Genomic DNA, 24,860 nt, shown 5'->3' with positions numbered 1-24,860 from the left:
CACCCCAAATTGACCTTTCTGCGATAGGGCCTATTCGCCAGCACACAGAGGGACTTGCCGACGCAGTGCCTACGCCTGCCTCAGCCTTGACGAGGACCCTTTCCGTCCTCGGGCTCGGAACCCGCCTGGTTGACCGACGCCGCGAAAGCGACGATACCATGTTGTTCTTCACGCGGCCATTTGTTCGATAAAAGGATCGAGTTCGACCACAGGGCACCGGTATGACCCATGAAGCCGACTCCGAACCCTTGGACCACCTCTTATTTGCGCCTGAACTAGCCATTCCTCGAGTCCACGCGCCACCTTCTGTGTAGCTCCGAGACGATTTGGACGATAGCCGATAAAACGGCGTTCCAGCCAACTTCATCTTTACACATCCTCCGGACTAGGTTGTCCGGGGTAGTGTCCAGACCACATGTGGCAAGCATGTGGTCACGCATTGTGCGAAAACGCGGGCACACGAACAACACGTGTTCCGCCGTTTCCTCTAAACCTTAATAACTGTGGAAGTGCTTAATGAACACTAAGCTGCGAGGCGGCTCTGTCCCAGTGGAGACGTAATGCCAATAAGAAGAAGAAGATATTATGGATCCTGGATGCCATAATATGTTTTGGGAATCTTTTGAATTTCAACCACCTATTTTTGTATATGATTGGATCGTAAAGTGCACATGTTTGAGGGAATTCATTTCAGTATCCGTTCAATCGTTCCGCGACGGAACACCCCCCTCCCGCCCCCCTCTGGCTACGCCCTTGAGATTTTCGAACTGGTTTCAATGTTCATTCAAAGTCAATTGCCTATGTTCCGGATATTAAGCCACCCTGAGTGGAAAATAATTACTACCATCGTCGGAGGTGACAATGGGTCAAATGGTGAGAATGGGTCACTTTCAACCACCTAGAATGCTTGTAGAATAGATTGAATGTATCTGAGGGCAAGAAGACTAAAATATAAGAGATCTTTTTGAACGGTTTTGCTCTATGACCTCCAGACTCCCGGTGAGAGCGATGACCCAATCTCACCCCCCTGACCCATTGTCACCCCCGATGGCGGTATATCTGAAACTCGATTTATGCATATGCACAACGTCAACATGTGATATATTTAGTTCGGAAAAGGTATTAGAGGGTAACCCCTTTTTTCGGTGGGGTTTGATACCACGAAACCAGTACGCTAGACAGGTGCTTTCTTTACGAAGGACCTTCGTCGTCCTCCGCAGTACTGGTGAAACCAAATTCCCAACACCTGAGGCACGTAGCCAAACTCTCGCAATCCCCACCGAAGGGGGTGGTTACCCTCAAATACCTTTACTGAACTAAATCTATACCGCCGGAAATAAGTATAAAGACAAGCATGTTTTTCATACATTTTCATCATGTTTGTTTTCCACTTGAACTATCGATCTTTGAGTGAATTCTCGTTTAACTTTTCAAAAGGACCTAAGTAACATATTTTCATGAATGAATTCAAGACAAAATTTTCAAAACGACTTTACTGCTTTTGTAAACAAAGATTCAAACGACGATTTGACGAAACTGATAGCTCTCCCACGCAAACCAACACCATCAACAGGTAGCGGAAACCTTCACCTACCTATTCATGGTGTTGGTTTGCGTGGGAGAGCTATCAGATTCGTCAAATCGCCGTTTGAATCTTTGTTTACAAAAGCAGATAAGTCGTTTTGAAAATTTTGTCTTGAATTATTGTATTATTGTATACATCTTTAATGATTTTGACCTCCGAATCTCGAAATAATTATAAAGACACCACTTTTTTATATGGGGCTCCAGCTCCATACAACAGACCTGTTTTTATAATTATTTCCAACAGAAACGCGTATAAGTAGAATATATGCATAAATGTTACTTTCATTGAAAAAAAAAATCAAGTAATTTTAGGCCTGCTGGCAATGGTGGTCGATGGTTGCGTCCTTGCTTTCAGCATCGCCTTTTGAAATTTAGGGATCGTACACTAATTACGTAAGCACTTATGTGGGCAGGGGGAGTCTGTCATTTTCTTACGCTCCATATAAATAAAAAAAATATTTGTATGGGAAAAATCTTACATGGGGGGAGGGGGGTTGAAAAACCCAGAAAAAATGCTTACGTAATTAGTGTACGGTCCCTTATATGGAAATTAATAAGGTACACCGGGGCAAGTTGAAACGGTTTTTTCAAAGTTGAGCTTTGAAGTGCTGTAAAAAAATCACCCTTTGATAAGTTTTGAATCCGATTGCGGTGTTTGCTAGTTCGGGCCAAAGATTATATTACCAAACTTTTTCATAATTATTTTGTATATTGAAATTATTTTTTTATATGCATCGTTTCTACTTGCCCCGATACGCGCTATTTACAGACATGAGCTAATTTTGCCGTATTTAAAACAAAAAAACATTTGTGCTCAGTGAGACTCAAGATGCACGAGGATGAAAAGGTAACTATAAAACTGCCAGGATTCACATGATAGTGCCATGTAAGTTTTCGTCGATTTTGATTTTCTTTCAGAAATTAGCTTAAAATTGGCTCCTGTTTAAGAAAAACTGATAAAATAGTGCTTTGATATAGAAATTGGAAAATCAAATCCCACTTTTGTTGTCTCATCTTGATATTTACTCGCATAAAGGTTACATTCCAGATTTTGATACTTTTACACAAAAAATAAACCTAAATATGATCCATTTAATTGTCCCATTGCAATTGTGTCAAGTTTTTGTTATGCTCTTCTAGTCGGGTGAAGTTAACGAAATGTTTACATGCTCTATGTTTTATGTTTTTGCGAATCTCAAAACTGCAGTTTAAACATGACCCCTTTTCATTCTATTATTTAGTTGAGATTGTAGGAGGGTTGCATTGGGATGGGCGGAAATTTATCAAGTTAATTTTCAGAAGTTTGGACCTTTTTATAAATTTATGTTTTTCGAAATTATTTACGGACCATGTTAGATTCTAAAAAAAATCAGATGGGTTATATACAAGATACGACCGCCTGACTTAAACTACGTAAAAAGATTTTGAGATACTTCACTTGATTACCTTGGTTTGAGCATGAGCTTAGAGTGATTAAAATTTTGACGTGCAGTTTAATGTTTGCATGGAAATTACCCGAAGACTTCATAGAGTATTTCCTAATCTGTAACACAGTTGTTGTTGCGAAGCGATCGGATTGTTGTAAGCAAAGTTATAAAGAAAACAAAAATGCTCATTATTGATATTTATGTTATTCTTTTACGTGTTAAATTGAATTTCCCATGATTCAGTATGCATGTTTACTGAAAAGACACGTTTCAGTTGGAATAATTTTGAAGCCACTCCACTTATATGAAGATCCATATGAATGGTTTTACAATTATTTCCATCTGAAACGTGCCTTTTAAGTAAACGTACATACACAAAACGATATTAATTGAAATTGTAAGTCGTTTTAGGCTGGGATGCCAAATATATCCTCAATCTAATCGTTAGAAATCAAGATTTTGGTCCTCAAACACGACCATTTTCTATGAAAATCAGCGAATGCCTTATAATTATTTCCGGGGGTATATCTCGATATCTCTCCAAATATTGAAAGTTTTCTTGGTCCTTTCGAACTACATATATTTTTCTTTCTACATTGGGATCCGTGTCACCAAGAACAATTAACGTGTTGATTCATGAACGGTTGGAACCAGGGGTGCGAATTCTCAATTTCAGTGACTGAAATTTGTTGGATATTGATACCATTCCCTCTTCACACTCACTTCCTAGCAGTGAAAACTGAAAATGGTTAGCAGCAACAATCAAAGATAAAGTAAACAAAAGACCTCTCTTCTCATTGCACATGCAGCCCGCACTGACAGTCTATTCAGTTCACTCGCTGCTGTGTGAATGCGACGGCCCTATATAAATGCATGGGTGAATACCAATGAGAATAGATAGAAGGTGAGGAAGAAGTCCAAATGCAAGTGTATTAGTGGATGATAGAAAATGTAAACAGCAAATGGTGACGTACATATTTGCATGGCTTCTTATGGGAGCTCGTTCGAATGTAGTAGTGAAAGCTTTTTCGCCATACACGAAAGGCACGCACACATTATATGGATTTCCATACCTTAGTATTTATTTTCATTGGGTGAATACTATCACTTGAAAGACAATGACAGGAAATTTGTGCCGAATGATCATCAGCTTCAGCCCGCTGTTGGCCAACCGAGTTTGCTAAGCTACTCCTGCTTGGTCGTTCTGACTGAAAGGCACCGTCATAGCAAAAAATACAAAACAAAAGAATCACACTCAGCAGGCATTATTGATAAATTGCACCACTGGTTGGAACAATAATGATTTTATTAGCGATTCTCAAATACAGTTTTACCTACGGCAGACAGTCGAAACCAGTGTAATTAGAGAAGACCATTTGAGCCACCACAACTTAGTAAGTGGCACTAAAAATGTGTGTATTGCAATTTGAGGTCTCGGACTAGAATTGCTGAGACTTCATTGATGTCAACGAACGGCCTTCTGCCAAACGACCATTTCGGCCAAACAACTTTTTGGCCAAACGACTTTTTCGGCCAAATGACCAGTCGGCCGAAAATTATTTTTGCTCATATGTCCATTTCAGCTGAATAAAATTGTCCATCTGGCCGGGTTTTGGCCTAATGATTTGTTCGGCCAAATGACATATTCGGCCAAATACCTTTCGGCCTTGTGTTCATCGGCCAAATGACACTACCTCAAGCAGCACAACTTGTTTCACTACTAAACATTACACTGTGCTGCAACTTGCCAGAAAAAAAAAAACAATCTTTGCAATCTAAAGCTTTTGGAAACATGCTTGGATTGCAATAAAATTGCAATATTGCTGCCAAATACAACAGTGAAAAACAAAAATATTAGACTGAATTCGATTAATGTATCTTGTGATTGATAGTCCTTCACTCTACCACAGAACTATTCAACACTTCGAAGGGATTGCATGTTAACTCGCCATAAAAAACATGCGATTATAGAGGTTTCGTAATTGGGTTTCCTATTACTTGGTTGTACCATCATCGAAATGAATCGTGAGTTGTCCAAACGTTAAGCGATGCTAAATCGAACATGAAGGTTCTCTCAACATTTCTGTAACTTAGCTTGAATCGACAATTTAATTTTAAAAGACCCAATGTTACATGGTAAATATTTAATATGCCACGTAACGTTCTCGTTTCATGTATTCAACTTGTAGTGCAACAACGCACCACATCTTCCAATAACCACTTTGTTTCCATTAAATTTTATTAGAGGCATATACCAAAACAACAAAGCACAAAAAAGTTGTATGAGGATATCAAAAATGTTATAATTGTGATCAGTGTTTCATTAACATTGCAAGGCAACACGTATTTGGCATTTGGAAATGAACAACGAATGTTTTTTCCACTGTTGTATTTTGCAACAATATTGTATTTTATTTTGCTATCGAAGGATGTTTCCGAAAACTCCACCCCTTGCGCTGTTTAGTTTGCAAGAGAGTTATATTTGATGGCACAAAATCAAGGATTGTTCTATCTGGATAGTTGTAGCACAGTGAAATATTCAGAAATGAAACAAGTTTTGCTGCTTGGATCATTGTTTGTTTTTAAATGCCAAACACATGTTGCCTTGCAATGTTAATGAAACGTTGGTCACAATTCTAACATTTTTGACATCTTCATGCATTTTTTTTGCTTTTATGTTTTGTTAATGCCATGTTAATAGTTTGGTCGTTTGAAACAAAGCAGTTTTTGAAATATGTTGCGCGTGCTACTTGGGACCTGTCGATTGGCTGAAAGTCATTCAACGAAAAGCCATTTATCCGAATAACAGGCTAGGCCAAAAGTCATCTAGCCAAATTCCATTTGGCTGAATTGAACGTTTGTCCGAAACGGTATTAGGTTAAAAATGGTTTGACCGAAAATGACATTTGGCGGAAAGCGACAAACAGCCAAAGGTTATTTGCCCTAACAGTTTATTTGGCTAAAAATGTCATTTGACCGATATGGTCGTTTGGCCGAAAAAATCATTTTGGCCGAAAATGCCGTTTGGTAGAAATGGTCGTTTGACAGAAAAAGTCATATGGCCCAAAAATGTCCTTTCTGCATTACAAACATTTCAGCCAAACGGCTTTTTTTTAGAAAAATGACCTATTCAACCGAACGACATTTTCGGCCGAATGCCTATTTCTGCCAAATGACCCTTTCGGCCAATTGAGCTGATTGGCCAAATGTTTTTTTTTTTCAGCCAAAGGAGCTTGCAAAATAATTGTAGACTAGGTAGATGGGCTTCAGCTAAATCTAGTGTATTAGGCCAAACAACTTCAGGCCTTACCAACAAACAGATTTATCTTTCTAAGCTAAAGAGGCATTTTGGTCATGTAAGCGCTACCCGAGCAGGAGAAATTGGCTCAATAATACCTAATTCTGTTTTTGATACGACTCTGGTGCGTTTAAAAATTCTATTTCAACGAGATTTTTTTTCTTCCTTGATCGAATAGTCCAAGAACATTAAAGATCCATCGAAAACGGCTGAGATATTAACGTTTAAACTGCCGTGAATCGCATAGCTGTCCCATCTCTGCTGGGTTTCTTATCCATATGGGACAAATATGCGATTCACGGCAGTAAAGTCTATCATATTTTCGTGACATTTTTCGATTTTCCTCAATTGCAAAGTGTGTCCCGGTATAGAAAACACAGATATAGTCCCACGTAATAAAAGAGTCTTTAGGACTTTGGTTTTCGATATCCAGTGTATTTTAGTGGGGTTTCTAGAATTAAAAAGCCTTTGATTTACCAGAGTGAGCATTCATGCGTCTCCATGCACTTCTTGATCACCATGATATATAGGGAGTAGGTATATTTTGATAATGAAAATTATTCTAAAAAATAATAGAAAATTTGTTTTATTTGGAAACTGGCTTTTGCGTTTGTTGTATGTTTATGTACTGCAATTTGTGAATGCGTAATGTACTTGTCGGTCTTGAATCACTGCTATCTATGTTACATCTCGCTTGTCGCCCTTCCCAATTTCGCCAATTTTATCACCACCAATCGATGTATATCTAACACTTATTACAATATTTGCTTTTCTTTTTGCTTTTTTCCCATCATGCATCACGTTGTTCGTTATGTGTAAACCATTTACGAAACCCAACTGCATCACACACACACAATCGTCATCACACCACCAATTCCAATATCAATTCAACCCCAACTCATGATGCAACAGACAACAACGAGTTGGAATCGGAATACTTTTCCGAGCAATTGGCAGCGGAATCGTTGCCCCACTACCAACCTCCTCCCCCACCACCGGTGGTAGCACCCGTATCGCACCCACTTTCCCAAACGTCGATGACTGGGTCATCGTCGTCGCTTTCTTCTGGAATGGGTCCCAATGCGACTGCCGCTACCAACCCGACAGCAGCCGTGTCCCAGCAGGCTCAAATAACGCCGACTTCGACCCTGACGAAACACAATCTGAACAATTTGAATCAGGCTCAAAACAACTATCAATCATCACAAGCAGCGTATCAAGTGGCTAACAACAACTACAGGCCGCAATCCTACCAACAGCAGGTTGCACCGCAGCAAGGCAACCATTACCATCACAATAGCAATAGTAGCAGCAATGGTAGCGACATTGTGCGTCAGTCGGTGCTGCAAAGCTCGCAAACTCCTTCGGGAAGTGTAGCTAATAACCAAAAGTACTACGACCCATACGATAACTACGCAAGACCGAACCCTAATGCGGCAATGGTGAACAATAACAACAACTACAATAGCCATTACCACCATAACCAGCAAGCCGGGGTAGGTGGGGGTGGTGGTGGTGGTAACGAAAGGAGCAACGGTGCTGCCCATAACTATCACCACATGCAGCAGCAGCAGCAGCAGCAACAACAGCAGCATCATCAACAGCACCAACAGGGAGATGGTGTTTATGGACACCCTCAGCAGCCTCGCTTCAACGGTCAACAGCAGCAGTACGCACAACAACAGCAATACCAATACAATAATGGTAACATCAACAACGGTGCTGGCATCGGTAAAATTGCTGACTACGATCCGTTGACCGACGGCCCCAGGAATGTCCCACAACCAAACAGGCAGAGCGCAACTTTAATCTTCAGCTCTGGAAACTGTAAGTAGAATATAGCACTCATAACTATTCTAGTTAGATTTTATTTGAATGAATTATGCTTGTCTATCGTTGAAAATTTATGTTAGATTTTTGTTTTAAGTTATCGATGTTGTTTGTATTACATATTTCATGGCACCTCTCTCATCGTGTGCTAAACGTTCCGTTTTTTGTTATACCTATTACATATATGACTTAACATAGTACAAAAGCATAGTACCTATTTGGTTTCTGTTAGTACAAAGAGAGCTTGTTTATAAACAATGCCACATGAATTTAATCTCACTTTAGACCAGATCAAATATGAATTCTTTCTTTTGTCATGTTGGTCTTTGGATAACGGAGGGGGTGGTAGATAAAAATTAAATGTTTCAGTTTTCTTAAAGTCAGTTTTCTTAAAGAATTTCCTGGGAAAGCATAGCATAGCATAGTTACGGTGTACTTCGTAGATTGGACACTAGTGATACTCATGTTTTTCTTTTGAAATCCTTATTCAGATTGCTATCAGAAATCAAGGTGGGTGTGGTCCTTGATTTCAATCTAGGATAAAATCACAAAAGCATGAGGATTACTACTCCTGGCCACGCCCATCTTCACCGTAACTTGGGAGGGGAAGGAAGTGTTGATGTAGCACTTACTTAATGAGAGGCCCCCGACTCAGCGACACCCTCATAAGTACCACGGAGTTGGATATTGGGGAAGGTATTCGTTGGGTCAGGACTCAGGATTTCTCTGTAGCTGACAATGTGACCATGGCAGATCTTACACCGTAACACACCACGCAAAGGTGTCTACCCAGCGTTACGGGTGTTTTCTTAAAGAATTTCCTGGGAAAGCTCAATATTTTATTTATTTTCCCAATCAAATTTTGAATTCCTTCCTCAAATAATAAAATAAAGCAATAAAAAATCGAAGGGGGTGTGACAGAAAAATATAAATAATATTTGTTCCGGCCTTATTTGATATAATTCTCATGTTGCCAAAAGCTTTCCAACAATTTTTCTCTTTGGTGTTCACCACACCAACACATCGTTCATCCATCAGAATGTCTTGCTTTGACCAGTTGATTATTGTTCCGTTAATTGAAGCCAATTCTCTAGGAATTCGACCATGAACTATTCACGATTCAGAATATTTAGTTACGGCACCTAATGGTACCTTAACAGTGACCTCGTTTTTATTGTATAACTCATGGTAGCGCTTTTATGCTATTCCATGTTTGTAGCAGCGGAATGTTCTGTTATAGCACCAAGTTATAAATCATCCCTAATAAATTATTTTATAATACTATCATAAATTCTTTTCGGTCAAACCGGTTTCAATAATTGGTGTATTACTTATTTGATATTTGTAATTCCGTTATTCAACTTAACTCCGTTAATTAAAAGTAAACGAAGTATATAGATCGATTTCGATATATGTTTAAACATAAATGCAACAATCGATAATTTAGTAATCACAAATCCTACAGTTGGGAATATTTGCACAATATTCACCTGTCATAAGACGAGTTTATACAATCTCATTGAATTCCACCACCTAATTGTATCTTGACAGATACGAATTTCGACCTCAACAGTAAGGCCGTCTTCAGTGTCTCGTACTTGACTCGACTTTTCGTACTTGACTCGAGAAGTCGAGTCAAGTACGAGACACTGAAGACGGCCTTACTGTTGAGGTCGAAATACGTATCTGTCAAGATACAATTAGGTGGTGGAATTCAATAGGATTGTATAAACTCGTCTTATGACAGGTGAAAACATTCCACTAAAAAGCTCAAAATAATTTTCTTTGCACAATATTGTTATTGGAATCGATTTCGACAGTGGTTTTTATATTTTTCGACAGGGTTCGACGACCCTCTCCCTTCAATGCAACACGCAAAAAAAAGCAAACATCAAAAATTCAAACGTTGGCAATATACTTGAGTGCAGTCTATCAACCATCATGGATGCCAGTAGGCGGAAGCTGTTTAATGTAAATACCTGTGTCCACATTTCACTGTGTGATATTCCATATACAGTGTCAGTATCGTACATCCTTCCGCATTTACAATGAATCATGTCAATGTCTGTAGGTATCCCAGACGGATAGTCAGATAGATATGCATCACTTTTCATCTGTGCGATACGGTCGGTTGCATCACATTCGCTGCATATTGCGCTAGTATAGACTGTTCCAGAAATTCTAGTCGCACAAACAAGTAGTCGGCAAATTAAACTGCATGTCATGGTCCATAAAAATTTCGATGCATCCTATAGATCAGTGGTGCTCACCTTCGGGCGTTTTTCGCTTAATTTACTTGTCACACAATAAAAGTTAGCTACCACCTTACCAGTTACGAAAGCTATCAAACATATCTATCAGCTGAGGATATTAAAACGATTATTGGAGTTAAAATCACTTCGTACGATTTGACCAAAGTAAAATTACAGGCCCTCCTTAGCCGTGCGATAAGACGCGCGGCTACAAAGCAAGACCATGCTGAGGGTGGCTGGGTTCGATTCCCGGTGCCGGTCTAGGCAATTTTCGGATTGGAAATTGTCTCGATTTCCTTGGGGTTGGGCATAAAAGTATCATCGTGCTAGCCTCATGATATACGAATGCAAAAATGGTAACCTGGCTTAGAAACCTCGCAGTTAATAACTGTGGAAGTGCTTAATGAACACTAAGCTGCGAGGCGGCTCTGTCCCAGTGTGGGGATGTAATGCCAATAAGAAGAAGAAGAAGAAAATTACAGTACTGCCCGTGGGCTTCGATCGTTTCGTACCGAGCGAATTTAACACCAAAATCCATTTTATTGCCATCAGCAGATAGATACATTTGAAAGCTTTCGACCAAGTGCTAATTTGTATGGTCAAAGCTCATTTTTATTGTGTGAGAAGAAAATTAAGGAAAAAATCGCCCAAAGTGCTGAGCACCACTGCTATAGATAACATCCATTTAATAAACGTGATGCAATATTTCCGAATATGTTGCGTCAAATTTAGAAAATATTTAGCTTCTATTTTTGGTTATAAAATTTGATTGTATCTTGAAAAATAGATAGGAAAGAACGTATAGCTATTAACCCAAATGTTTGTTTTCGCTCAAAATCTCTATTTTGCTTCCTAAAATCAATCTTAACACGTTTTGAGCAATAACAAATTTGAATTCGCGTTGTCAACAATTTTACATTTTGTTTTTTTAGAATTTTATTGTCAATCTAATGAACTAATTTCTTGAATCTTTTTTGATTTTCCAACAGAGTTTAAAATTTTTCATTCAATGCTGGCTCATTGCAATTTTTAAATTTTCTTGGTAATTTTTTATTTTCCGTTTAAAAAGTTGGATAAATATTTTAAGGTCTGTCTCATTTGGAGAATTAAACTTAAATTAAACTTAAAAAAGACAACGAACTACCCTGCTCGCAAAGCAAGATTGCTTTTGACAGATATCGAATCATTTTGCATTGATGTCTTATTGGAATTGCTGGGTAGTACCATTCTTATGACCGGATTATTTGCTAATTTTCAAACTGTCACTTTTAAGCTTAATTCTCCATATGAGACAAACCCTTAGAGTATATCATAGTGTATCTTCTACTGAATAAGGTTAGTTGTAAGTAAGGTTGGAAAAATACTAAACTACAAATATTTCACTTTTTAAAAATATACGAGCAAAAACACGGAGGAACAAAAATTTACTCAATTCCCATTATTTTTAGGATTTTGAAAATTAACTTGAAATCACATTTAAACATGCGTTGAAGTTTTTATTATTTATTGATTGATATCAAAAGCTTTTCAAAATCTGCACAATTGAAAATTACAAAAAATAATCAAAATACCCTATCTATAAGTGTTCTTGGGCGTTGGAAGGTTAAATCAGTTGAATGTATCTTGCAGGTGTATAGAAATGTTAGTCCCAACCTAAACCTAAAAAAGTGCAAACATATTAAGGTATAAATAATTTTAAAGTAATACCCGGGTCAGGGGTGTGGCCAGAATTTGGGGGGGGGGGGGGGGGGGGGTGGTGGTCCGGGTTTTCCGATCAACAACAAAATAAAATTCGGATAAATTTGAGGTTTTTCAAAACATTCTTTAACAAATCCGAGGAGTTTTTTGATTTTTTTTTCATTTTAATATTTATTTTTTATTATCCCACCCCCCTGACCTTTCGGTGACCAGTAGGACAAAAAATTAATTAAATATTTGTAACGGCCTAATGATCATACGCAATTGATTTATGTAACGGGCTTGGTGGTCATATGGCTACCGCTTCTGCCTCATACGCAGGAGATCATGGGTTCAATCCCAGGCCCGTTCCATTCCTCCTACTTTTCCCTCCTCCCTCCTATATTTTCATATATTTCTCATGTTCTAGCAATCGCTAGAACTGGAAATGGGTTTTCATACCGTTTCCATCTACTACTACTTTTCCCTCCTCCCTCCTATCTTTTCATATATTTCTCATGTTCTAGCAATCGCTAGAACTGGAAATGGGTTTTCATACCATTTCCATCCCTATACCTACAACATTAGTTCTAGCAGGTAACTGTTAGAATTCGAAATGAGCAAAAAAAAAGCTCGTTTCGGCATCCAATTAGAATATAAAAAACACAAACACCTTTTCATTACTAGCACATTGGCAACCCGTTAACCAAGACGAACCTCTGTCATAAAACCTAACCCCCAGATACCAATAAAATTCCGCAGGAACTCGTGGCGAGTGCAGAGGTGTTCTCGGCTTGCAGTGGGCGAGTGACTGCATCATCAATACCTTCCCATCCCCGATGACCGTGAGGACGTGGCCAGCGCCGTTATCGATCATCCAAAATACTAGACCTCTCGGACTGTGCACATTGAGGTTGAAGAGCAAAATCCCATGCTTCCATCCATTGGTTCCCTGTGCAATTGCGATTGTTCTGGTCGATCACGGAGTAGCAACTACGAAATGCACGGTCATCATGCTCATGCTCATGCTCATGTAACGGCCTAATGATCATACGCAATTGATTTAGTGTGGATATTGATAACAAAATTTGAAGAAACCATATGAAAATGTGTTGTGCAAACACCTCAAAACCATGTGAAGGAAAAATACTAGAACATGACTTATATTCCATAAAATTTGCCAAACTCAACACAAAGTAGACAAGATAGTAAACTATACGTAATCAAAAAATTGTTAAAAGCTAGAATAGTTAGAAACATTTAAATAATCAAGTCATTTTAATAATTTCTAATAATAATAATTTCTGGGACATTGCATTACTAAAAAACCTAGGAAAGACAGTGCTAAATAGACATTGCTTTTTTATTGTTGAACTTGATTTTTTCATGCGCAACGTAGAATCTATAAATATGTAAGGCGCCTTCCTTGGCCATGCTTTAAGATGCGCGATTACAAAGCAAGACCATGCTGAAGATGGCTGGGTTCGATTCCTGGTCTGGCCTAGGAAATTTTTGGATTGGAAATTTTCTCGATTTTTCTGGGCATAAAATTATCATCGTGATAGGGGAAAAGGTGGTAAAATGAACACGCTAAGGACCTGCGTTGAATTCAATCATAAAACGAGAATAACTTGCTAGTTTTACCGCTTAGACCAACAATTTAACTCATATTCTTATTGCACTGAACATTGTTTTCGCTAATAAACATCGTTTTACATAGTTTTTCTTCGAAATATACAACATGTTCAAAAATAGTGCGGGTAAAATGAACACTTCCTGGTGGTAAAATGAACATCGATTCTAAAACCCTTTGTAACATTTAATTTTCATTTTTTTTTCAACTCCAGCACCATAAATATAACCAATTCAGATTACGAGAGCCTTTTGAAAAATCTGGTATATCTTTTGAAAAGCTCCTAATTATCAAAATAGTAAAAAGAAGAATAAAAAAGATTTGGAATATCAGTTATTTTGAAATTAAATTCAGATATTCAAAGTTTTATCTTGATTATTTGATATGGTTTATTGCTTGAACTTCCGCTTCACAATTGCACAACTTTTATCATAAATTTGTATGTTTGATACAAGTGTTCATTTTACCTGCATACATGCCATGTGGTAAATAGCTCTTCCTATAACGATGCAAACCAAAAATGTTAATATTCATCCCTGCAACATCTTTGTGAAGGTTATCCTATTTGCCACTGTAGTTTGAACCAATTTTATGATGAAGGTATTAAGAATTAAAGCTTACAGAAAAATGGTTAAAAATTACATCAGACCCAATTTTTACGGCTTCGTTTGATATTTTGGATAGTAATAGCTATTCGCTCGTTCTCAAAACCAAAATATTAGCTCAGCTTCCTTATGTTATTTAGAAGAAAACTTGTGCATGGTTAACATACGCCTAATTAGTGTTTTAATCTCAATATAGCCAACTGTTCAATTTACCACCCTTTTCATTTTACCAGCTTTTCCCCTATATGATATTCGAATGCATATATGGTAACTTTGGCTAAGAAAACCTCGCTGTCAATAACTGTAGAAGTGCTAAGTAAAAGCTGCGAGGCGGCAATGATCCAGTGGGGGATGTAAAGCCAATTAAAGGAAAGGGCTTTACAATGGACAGTGTCCATACTTCATATACCACGCGAACAGAGCAAATGGTCGAAAAGGGCGAAAGGACAAGACGTCGCAAAGGACAAAAGGTCGAAAAAGATTTCTTTCTTTCTACTCTCTGCTTATTTCCTTCTTCCTTCGTCCTTTTTCCTTCTTCCTTCTTCCTCTTTCCTTCTTTCTTCTTCCTCTTCCATTTTTTCTTCTTCATTCGTCCTCTTTCCTTCTTCCATCTTCTTTCTACATCATAGTTCTTCCTTCTCCCTTCTCTCTCCCTTCTTCTTTGATTCTTCTGCATTCCTCCTCCTTCCCTCTTCTATTTTTCTTTTACGTTTTTCTTCTTCCTTCTTCATTCTTTATCCTTTTTTGTTTCTTCTTCCATCTCCTTATTTCCTTTTTCGTAATTCTTTCTTCCTTCTTTCTACTTGCTTCTTCCTTCTCCATACTTCCTTCTTTCCTCTTACCTTTTTCTTTCTTCTTTTTCCTTACTTCTTTACCTTTTTTCTTATTCCTTCTTCATTTTTTTCTTTTTCATTTTTTTTTTCATTCCTCCTTTTCCCATTTAACTTTTTCTTCCTTGCTTCTTTCTTCGTCCGTCTTCCTCGCATCTTTCTTCGTAGTTCTTACTTTGTGCTTTAAACAAACCTTTTTGATCTTTTATCCCTTTCGATCTTTTATCCCATTCGACCTTCAGTCCTTTTGACATATTGTCTCTTTCTACCTTTTGTCCCCTTCGACCTTTGTCCGACGTTTTGTCTTTTCGACCTATGGTCCTTTCAACCTTCACTTCCGTTCACTTCCGTTCATCAATGGCTGGTACTGTTTCATCAACGTTTAGTTTAGAACTGGCTCCATCTTCTTCTTCTTATAGGCACTACATTCCTCACTGGGATTACTGCCTCGAAGCTTAGTGTTCATTTAGTACCTGTACAGTAATGAACTGCGAGGTTTCTAAGCCTAGATTACTATTTTTGCATTTGTATGTCATGATAAGGCAATGGCACTTTTATGCCCAGCACCATGCTGAAGGTCTTGCTTTGTATCCGCGAATCTTATCAACGAGCTGAGTCGATTGATATATAATATTATGGGTCTCCGAGCCTTCTTTCAAAATTTCGATTTTGAAATGAAATGATAGCCTTTCGGTACAACTTTATTGTACGAGAAAGGCAAAAATAAATCTATTTTATGAGCGACTTAGATAAATTTCACAGTAAGAAGTGTTCGTAGAGACAAATATCTTTTATTCAAACTGAACCGTACCCTTATCACTAACAACGGCCTTCAATCGTTCTAATTTTGATCTAGTGAATGCCAACAACAATCGACGAATCGGTTCTGTCAACGACATTGACCCAGTCAATGGGTACTACGGTTCGATTTCAGAAACCCAACAACAACAGCAAAATGCCATCTATCACCAGCAGCAAGCTCATCAACAGCAGCAACAGCACCTCCAGCAACAACAACAGCTGTACCAGCAACAGCAGCAACAACAGAGACAAGCGCAGCTACAACAACAGCAGCAGCAACAACAATCACAGCAGCAGCAATCGCAATATATTCAACCCCCTCAACAATACGGAGCGCCAACATCGACCCCAGCCTCGAAACCAATGGGCAAAGTGGTAAGTAAAATTTTGAATAAATAACTAAACTATTTATTTTTCATTTGTACACTTTTCTTGAGTATCTCACAAACGGGGCACCTGCCCCATCACTATTACTATTATGTTTATCACTGAATACTGGCGGCTCACTTGTGGTGGCCTCTCTGGGACACAGCTCCCTTTTGATGCAAACCCCGTTGTGCTTGACGTACCCCGTTTGGCACAGACAGGTCGGAGGCCCCGTACATCCTGCCAGACATAGCACTACGGAACAGTCCATGGAACAGGTGGATTCGCAGCAGGGCGTGCAATCGCTATACCTCGCGTATGGACCACACGTTGGACACTGATCTGATTTGATACAGCTGCCCTCGTGTCGTACGTAACCCGGCAGGCAAACACATGTCGGTTGATTGACCAGCTCCACTCGACACTCCTTAGAGCAGTTTTTTCCACAGGTTGGTTCGCAGCACGGTGGTGTAAGCTGAAGCTCCTCGTTCGGTGGACATGAACCTGGGGAATTCGTTCCTCGATTAGCCATGATTTTTAAGTATTTTTTGTATTTTGCTAAACTTACGCGTGGGTTGTTTGGTTGCGGGACACTGTGAAGGACAAATGCATGTTCCATTGTGTCGAACAAACCCGGATTGGCATACGCAATACTGGACAAAAATGGGGTTTTTACCGCAATCCGTCCTAGAGCAATCGTTATCACAAGTCGGCTCACAGCACGGTAAAACTTCACGAATTTCTTCGTTAACGCCGCACTTATCTGTGAAATAAATGATCTTTATAATATTATATCAAGAATGCTATCTAAGAAAAGATTTACCACAAGTCGCTGCTGTTGGTGGATTCTCGACTGTTGTATATCCTGCCACCAACTGGTTGACCAGTGGCAGAACTAGTAATAGCAGCCACATGGCTAGTCGATTACTAAACGTGTGCGGTTGATCATAACTAATCTATATAAGGTAGCGCAGTGTGTTTAACAAACAAATGGTTTTATTGTTACGCATTACAAACAATTGATACAGCACGTTTCACTATTGGAGAATGATTCAAATATTATTGAAACAGTTGCAATAGATCGTCGCTGTTGGCTTCATCGCTTCTAAAACGAAACAACACGTGCTGATATGCGTTGATAATAAAAAACTGAAACATAATATGCGGTGTATTCAACGCTCAGCAATCGCAGGAAAACGACTACCTACAAACAAAACCTTAAAGGGTGTGTAATAGAGAAGACATGGCTACGAAATGCTGCCATAGAATTTACAAATATTCATAGGGGTGCACTGCAATAGAACCCATACCGGCCTCATTTGATTTTGGCAACACATTATATACAACCTTCTTATCTTGTTTTGTATTGTCTAGTTTATCCGGGGTCTCCAGTTAGTCCAGTGAGCAGTGTAACTTTTCTTCTTATTGGCATTACATCCCCTACTGGGATATTGCCACCTCGCAGCTCAGTGTTCATTCAGCACTTCCACAGTTATTAACTGCGAGGTTTTTAAGCCAAAATACCATTTTTGCATTCGTATATCATGAGGCACACGATTATACTTGTATGCCCAGGGAAGTCGAGACAATTTCCAAGCCGAAACTAGACCTGCACCGGGAATCGAACCCAGCCACCCTCAGCATGGGTGAGCTGATCTTACAATTGAAGAAGTCAAGTCTGGCATGTTCTCGGGTGGGAAACATTCTTGGCTCCTTGGATAAACAATAAAGTGATTCCCTACACACTTAAAATATGTTACAGTCTACTGTAATTTTTAACCGAACTTTCAACCGCTGAACGTTCGGTAATCAGTACGGTAAACGAAACAATTACAGTTTGTTCGGTAGATTGATTTTGTGATGATCTGTCGAAATTTACAGTACAGTTTGGTAATTTAAAAACATAGAGACTACCGAACGCTACGGTATTTTTTTCAATTATGAATATAAATATAAATGCTTGATGCTTTTACTGATAGTTAAAAAATAAAATACAATTGCGGTTTCTAATTGTGACTTCCTTTATTCAATTTTTTTTACCTAATTTCATTTGCTAATTATCTAATACATGCATTCATCTCCTAGACTAGGTGTTCCGAGTTTTCTTAAAAATATCATCCTTATTTGTTATGATACATTTTTAGTTATTATTAATACATTTCAATTGCCTCTGGCAGTTAGGATTTTTCCTCTGGTTGAATTAAACCATGTAGGAATTACAATGTTTTCAACTTGAACTAAACTTAACCTAATTTATACTATTTATATTCAATGTGATTTTTAAGTTAATTTTTGATCTAGTAGAAGTCCTAAATATTTCGCTTCGCTAGACCAATTAATTGGAACCCCATTCATAGTGACAATATGCCTGCTAGAAGGTTTCAAATAAGAAGCTCTCGGGTTATGTGGGAAAATTATAAGCTGAGTTTTGGAAGCATTCGGGGAAATTTTCCATTTTTGCAAGTAAGTGGAGAAAATATCCAAACTTTTTTACAATCTACTTCAAATGACACAAAGGCTTCGCCCTTTGGCTGAGAGGCCCATATCATCTGCAAACAAAGATTTTTGACACCCTGGTAGTAAATCAGGTAGATCAGAAGTAAAAATGTTTTACAATATGGGCCCCAGTATGCTGCCTTGGGGAACACCAGCTCCTACAGGTAATCTATCAGATTTCGAATTTTGATAGTTTACCTGCAGTGCGCGATCTGATAAATAATTTTGGATCAGTTTAATAATGTACAGAGGAAAATTTCAAATTCATCAATTTTACAATCAAACCTTCATGCCAAACACTGTCAAATGCTTTCTCTATATCAAGACGAGTAACTCTAGTTGAATACCCTTCAGATTTGTTGAGTCGAAATAAATTCGTAACTCTTAATAACAGATGAGAGGTTGAATGCCCATGGCGAAAACCAAATTGCTCATCAGCAAAAATAGAATTGTCATTAATATGAACCATCATTCTATTTAAAATAATCTTTTCAAAGAGTTTGCTTATTGAAGAAAGCAAACTGATTGGGCGATAACTAGAAGCCTTTGTCCGGATTTTTGTCCGGCTTCATAATTGGAACAACTTTAGCGTTTTTCCATTTATCTGGGAAGTATGCCAATTGAAAACATTTGTCAAATAAATTACCCAAAAAGGATAAAGAGCTCTCAGGAAGTTTTATGATAAGTATATTTTTAAATTATCTAGTAATAGATCTCACTTCATCTAAATTAATTCCCATCGAAGGGTCAAAAACATTATCTTGATTGAGAATGTCTTCGAAGCTCCGTATAACCTGATCCTCAATTGGACTAATGCGACCTAGACTTAAATTATGGGCACTCTCGAACTGCTGAGCAAGTTTTTGAGCTTTTTCGCCATTCGTTTAAAAAAAATTATTTCCCTCTTAAGGCGTTGGAATTGGCTTTTGAGGTATTTTAAGAATCTTCGTTAATTTCCAAAAGGGTTTCGAACTGGGATCCAATTTCGAGACATCATTCTCAAAGTTGGTATTTCTCATAATAGCGAAACGTTTTTTAATTTCATTTTGCAAATCTCGCCAAATAACTTTCAATGCGAGATCGCGATGCCTTCGCCTTTCATTTTTAACACGGATCAGTAGCTAAAGATCGTCGTCAATAATAATCAGGGGCGTCTCGTGAACTTTTGGTACACCTGTTCTACCAGCCTGCTAAAAAAATATACATCAAGCTGAGGTTTCGAATGAAAGTTGTGTATTTGATCTAATATTATAACCTTTTCTTGTACAACGTAACCAAACATTAGAAAAAAACAATTTAAACAGAAAGGATTTATAAAACAATAAACAGCTTCTTAATCTCCCTACTAAATTAATCTCTTTTGTTCTAAAAATGTTTCAAATTAAGATGCATTTAAAATTTAAAACTCTCCCAATTCGTCCGAAATCTAACTTGGTAACAGTTGACGATAACTGGATATTGCTCAGAATAGAGATCTTTCAAATCGGCTCTTTCCACCATTCGGTTGCGCAGGACCCATCGCCCCTAGCATTTAAAAACTCTCACATATTTTGTTGTTATGAAGGAAATGTAATTAACCATTATTAGTATCATCATTTGATGCGACCCCAGATTGAAATGTTTTAGAGTTATTTGTTTTTTCAAATTTAGTGAAAACATTTTTTTCTATGTTGATTGATTTTGATTATTTGGAAAAAATAAAACATTATTAAATAATTCAATTTTATAATATTTTCTTTTTAAAAACTCAAACATTAATTTAATATTGTTCTTGATACTGAATTGTTTATGATGCATAATCATCAGGAGAAAAAAACAAACCGTTCTCAATCATCGAAGTATAAACGAAAGCGTGTGCGATCGCGGTGCGCCTAGAGATGTCGCAAATTAATCGATTACTTCGATTAATCGATTCATCGTTGTGATAATCGATTAATTTTGAATCGATTATTACCCAACGATTAATCGATTCAATAATCGAGAGGAATCGTGAGTAATCGATTAGTTACTAATCGATTAATCAGAATTTTACGACATCATAAGGATGTCGAAAATTAATTGATTATTTCGATTAATCGATTCATCGTTGTGATAATCGATTAATTTTGAATCGATTACTATACAATGATTAATCGATTCAATAATCGACAAGAATCAAGAGTAATCGATTAGTAACTAATCGATTAATCAGGATTTTACGACATCTCTAGCGCCTTTCGGCAAAGCACAGCCCGACACTCCGACCGAGTCTAACCGAAGATACGTCGCGTCGTTGGTTGTTCTCGCAGCGCGTCGAACGGGTTGGACTCCTGCGCACATAGCACGCACAACATTCATCTAAACGTGCCTGCGTTGCATGCGAAAGAGGATGATGAGACGAAACGAAGAAAGCTGGCAACACTCACGCTGGTTCTACGCGCGCGGAGAACGAGTGCGCATAGATACCAAGGAGGAAATTATTTCAAAACTTTCGTCATGACGCAGGCTTTAAATTTTACTTCTGCCAGCGCTGCTGTTGGTTCTTTATGAATCGTACGACTGGCAAAAGCTTTCTATGTGATGTGGTGTGCTGTTATTCGTCGGAGAAACACATATTTAACTGATCTTGTCTGAGTTGATCTGTCTACGCAATATTTTGTTTCGTTAGATATTAAACCATCATTGGAAACATTACGTGAAACTTTGTTTAAAATTTCACTGAGTAATTATTTGCCCTAATAAATAATTGCAAAGAAATTAATTGTAAGGACATTAACTTTCCTACTTCTGAACTAAATGGTTACCTGTTCCATGAACAGGTAGAACATATGGACGAGTCGCCTCTGATAATAATGGAGTTGAATTAAATGTCACATTTAGGAATTGCAATGCCTCTTGCTTCGACAAGTAAATTTGTCAAAGATACGAGAGCATTATCAATATCACTTTTGGTATCGAGAGGAATATCAACATCAAAATTCCTATCGATATATGTTTTATATAAATCCCAATCAGCTCTATGATAATTAAAAGTAGAGCTGATTGAAATTATAAATGGCTTCTTGTGAGATTTCAAACGTCACAGGAAGGTGATCAGAGTCAAAGTCAGTATGAGTTACCAATTGGCCACACAGCTGACTTGAATCTGTTAAAACTAAATCAATTGTAGAGAGATTTCGACTGGAAGAAATACAAGATGGTCCATTAGTTTATTGAATAGTATAATATCCCGAAGAACAATCTTTAAATAAAATTTTACCATTAGAATTGCTTTGTGCATTATTACATGAACGGTGTTTGGCATTGAAGTCACCAATTATGAAAAATTTGGATTTGTTGCGAGTTAGAATTTGAAGATCAGCTCTCAACAAATTCCTTTGCTGCCCATTGCACTGGAAGGGCAAGTAGGCAGCAATTAAAGAGGATTGTAAAAAAATTGTTTCAACAGAAACTCCCAAGTTTTCGAAAACTTTGGTTTCAAAAAAGAAAATAATTTATGTTTGATACGTCTGTTAATTACAATGGCGACCCCACCATAGGCCCTGTCAAGACGATCATTACGGTAAATAAAATAATTTGGATCTCTTTTGATGAAGAGCCCAGGTTTTAAATATGTTTCAGTTATAATGGCAATGTGCACATTATGAACTGATAGGAAGTTGAATAATTCATCTTCCTTACTCTTTAAAGAGCGGGCATTCCAATTTAAAATTGTAATTATTTAGATCCATTAAAACGAAGTCCAATGACAATTTTTTGAGTAAATTTGATACCAATCTTGATCCCCTGAAGGTTACTCAAATCTTATTCCTAAAGCCAGAAAACTCGGCAACAGATACCACAATTGGCGGAAACCTTTGCTTTTTCGAATGGATCGAATCACCTGGGCTAGATGTAGATTCGATTTGCTCAATTTCGTCATGAATCATTTTGAACTGATTGCTCAGTTCGATAGGAGAAGAATTATTTTCAATGTTAGAGTTAGAAGGAATATCCGAAGTCTCCAGCTTCTATTTTTTCCGCGCTTTGGCAGGACGGTCTTGAAACCTTGTTTCTTAGAAGGAAGTGGAGAGTTCAGAGACTCACCCTTCCTCTTGTTTTTATTAATGCTCATTGCTGAGCATGGAGACGTGACCGTCTAAGAGGCTTTTTCCCAGAACGGTGTCCCTGCAAGATTACCACCGCTTGTCGGAATTTTACTTCCGCAAACTGGTCCAATGTAGAACGAAGGCACGGGTCCTTGCAAAGATCGTAACGGGATCAGTGGGTACAAATAGCGCTGAGAAGCACTGTTGAAATTAAAATTGCTTCGGGTAGTATTAAAAACTTCCTTCTGCAAAGATAGAAAGGAACCGCACAGCACGAAAGCACGATGCGATCTCGAAATTAAATTGTTTATATCTTCTAGCTAAAAGCCTTTATAAACAAACTTTCTATTTAAAAAATATTCTTCCTTTTTATTTTCAGCGAGTCTACCGTGCCTTGTACGACTACGAGGCGCAGGATAGCGACGAGGTTGGCTTCACAGAGGGCGACCTGATCATTGAGGTCAATTCGATCGACTCCGGCTGGATGACCGGACGTGTCGAGCGGACTGGACTAACGGGAATGCTGCCAGCGAACTACGTTGAACTGGTCAAGATATAAGGAATTCAGAGTGTGTCACAATATCAAAATCGAAAAAAAATCATGCAAGATACCACAATCGTCGGAAATAATCGAGATTAGAAAGGTAAGTGCAACGTTTTGAAAACAAGGCACCAGCAAAAGAAGAATCAGAACGACGAAGAAGCGAAAAGAATTACCAATCGTAGTTTCCTTGTCTAGTGTATAAAGTAATTCATCTAATTTAAATTTACTATTTGATATACTTTACAAATCTTGGGAAAATGCGTGCAGAGAAGCAAATTGTATGTTTTTAATATTATTTTTGTTATTCCTTTGATATTTGTGTTATTTTCCCAAAACATTTCCAAATGGAAGAAGTCATTCGGCAAATGGTGCTGAATCGAACGTATATATATAATACGTAGGCGGCATATAAGGCAATCTATTTAGTATCTTAGAAATGACCTATTATGTGTAGCATTTATCGAAACTGTAAACATTCGCAGCTTATTTTGTAATAATATGAATCAATAGGAAACAAAAATGTTTAAACTTTATGCGTATTCGCTCTAGGAGATCCGGAAGACACCATACATTTGATTGGGTGTACATAACAGAAGACTTAGTAGTACCGTGCCTTTTTTCAGCTACAATTGAGAACCCCCTTTACCGGAGAAACGACTTTGGATGCAATTTTTACAAACTAGGATAGGAACCTTTTTCTAGAAATCAAAATTGTTCTACGATTAGAAAAAAAAAACAGTTTGAGCTTCCGTTTGTTGTATACAGGTTCTGTGATAGACGAATGTGTATTCGGGAATATAACCCTTTGTGCCGGTTTCTTTCACATGAATTGGCGTAGCTTTAAAACCAGTAATAAAATATTCACAAAACCACATTTATGAAGTTCGGTGTTTTTGTTTTATGTTATTAACAATGAGTGTCATCTCAATTATTACAACTAACGGTTTTCCTTGTTACGCAACAACACAACTACAACCAGAAAATAAGAAAGTTTTACGTGTCAATTAAACGTTCCACAAACAACACTTGCAAATTAACTGCGTACATTTACATAATTGAGCATATTTTAACGTTCTATAAAACAAATTAATTTATAACACAAATCCAAGTCAATAAGCAACACATATACAAGTGCTACTGTTAGAATAATGAAGCAAATAGAAATGTTACATAACACTATCGATAGTGATGTATAGACCAGGAAGTGGAGCAAAAATCAAATTATAAAGGCAAATAAGTATTTACTGCTGGAAATAAGATAGAGAAATCCTGCAACAAGTCATGTTTACCACCAAGTGTTGTACACAACACCTTGTGCCCGAAAACTCCGGAGGCTTTTCGGCCTTCTTTAACCGGCTACCAAAAGAATTAGGGTTCTTTACATACAGGACGATTTTCTAAATTTGTTAAGTTGCTGGACCTAAGCTGTCGGTACTTGCAAATCAGT

The 24,860-nt window shown here is 37.8% G+C and overlaps 3 protein-coding genes across 9 annotated transcripts in view; 1 reads left to right on the top strand and 2 right to left on the bottom strand.

The window, feature by feature from the left end:
• Positions 1 to 24,650, top strand: part of LOC134211299 (LIM and SH3 domain protein Lasp) — a 185,629-nt gene extending 160,979 nt beyond the window's left edge. The window contains exons 5-7 of one of the 2 annotated variants that reach the window (XM_062688036.1): positions 7,225 to 8,139; positions 15,996 to 16,315; positions 23,249 to 24,650. In XM_062688036.1, the coding sequence (XP_062544020.1) occupies positions 7,225 to 8,139; positions 15,996 to 16,315; positions 23,249 to 23,428 (1,415 nt within the window). In that variant the 3' untranslated portion in view covers positions 23,429 to 24,650. The remainder of the gene's footprint in view (positions 1 to 7,224; positions 8,140 to 15,995; positions 16,316 to 23,248) is intronic. The other variant, XM_062688037.1, reaches the window with a different exon arrangement.
• Positions 1 to 24,860, bottom strand: part of LOC134211297 (protein disabled) — a 313,162-nt gene that overhangs the window by 215,347 nt on the left and 72,955 nt on the right. The gene's annotated exons all lie outside the window — the stretch shown is intronic.
• LOC134211305 (keratin-associated protein 9-1-like) lies at positions 16,332 to 17,561 on the bottom strand. The gene is made up of 3 exons (XM_062688047.1): positions 17,130 to 17,561; positions 16,875 to 17,069; positions 16,332 to 16,810 (listed from the first exon to the last, which is right to left on the bottom strand). Exons 1-3 carry the CDS (start codon positions 17,218 to 17,220, stop codon positions 16,356 to 16,358), a joined length of 741 nt encoding a protein of 246 aa, XP_062544031.1. The 5' UTR covers positions 17,221 to 17,561; the 3' UTR covers positions 16,332 to 16,355.

The sequence above is a fragment of the Armigeres subalbatus genome, chromosome 2 (genome assembly GCF_024139115.2).
Source record: "Armigeres subalbatus isolate Guangzhou_Male chromosome 2, GZ_Asu_2, whole genome shotgun sequence".
In the NCBI taxonomy this organism is placed as follows: domain Eukaryota; kingdom Metazoa; phylum Arthropoda; class Insecta; order Diptera; family Culicidae; genus Armigeres; species Armigeres subalbatus.
Note: the sequence above shows the minus strand (reverse complement) of the source record. Positions and strands in the feature narration are given on the sequence as shown.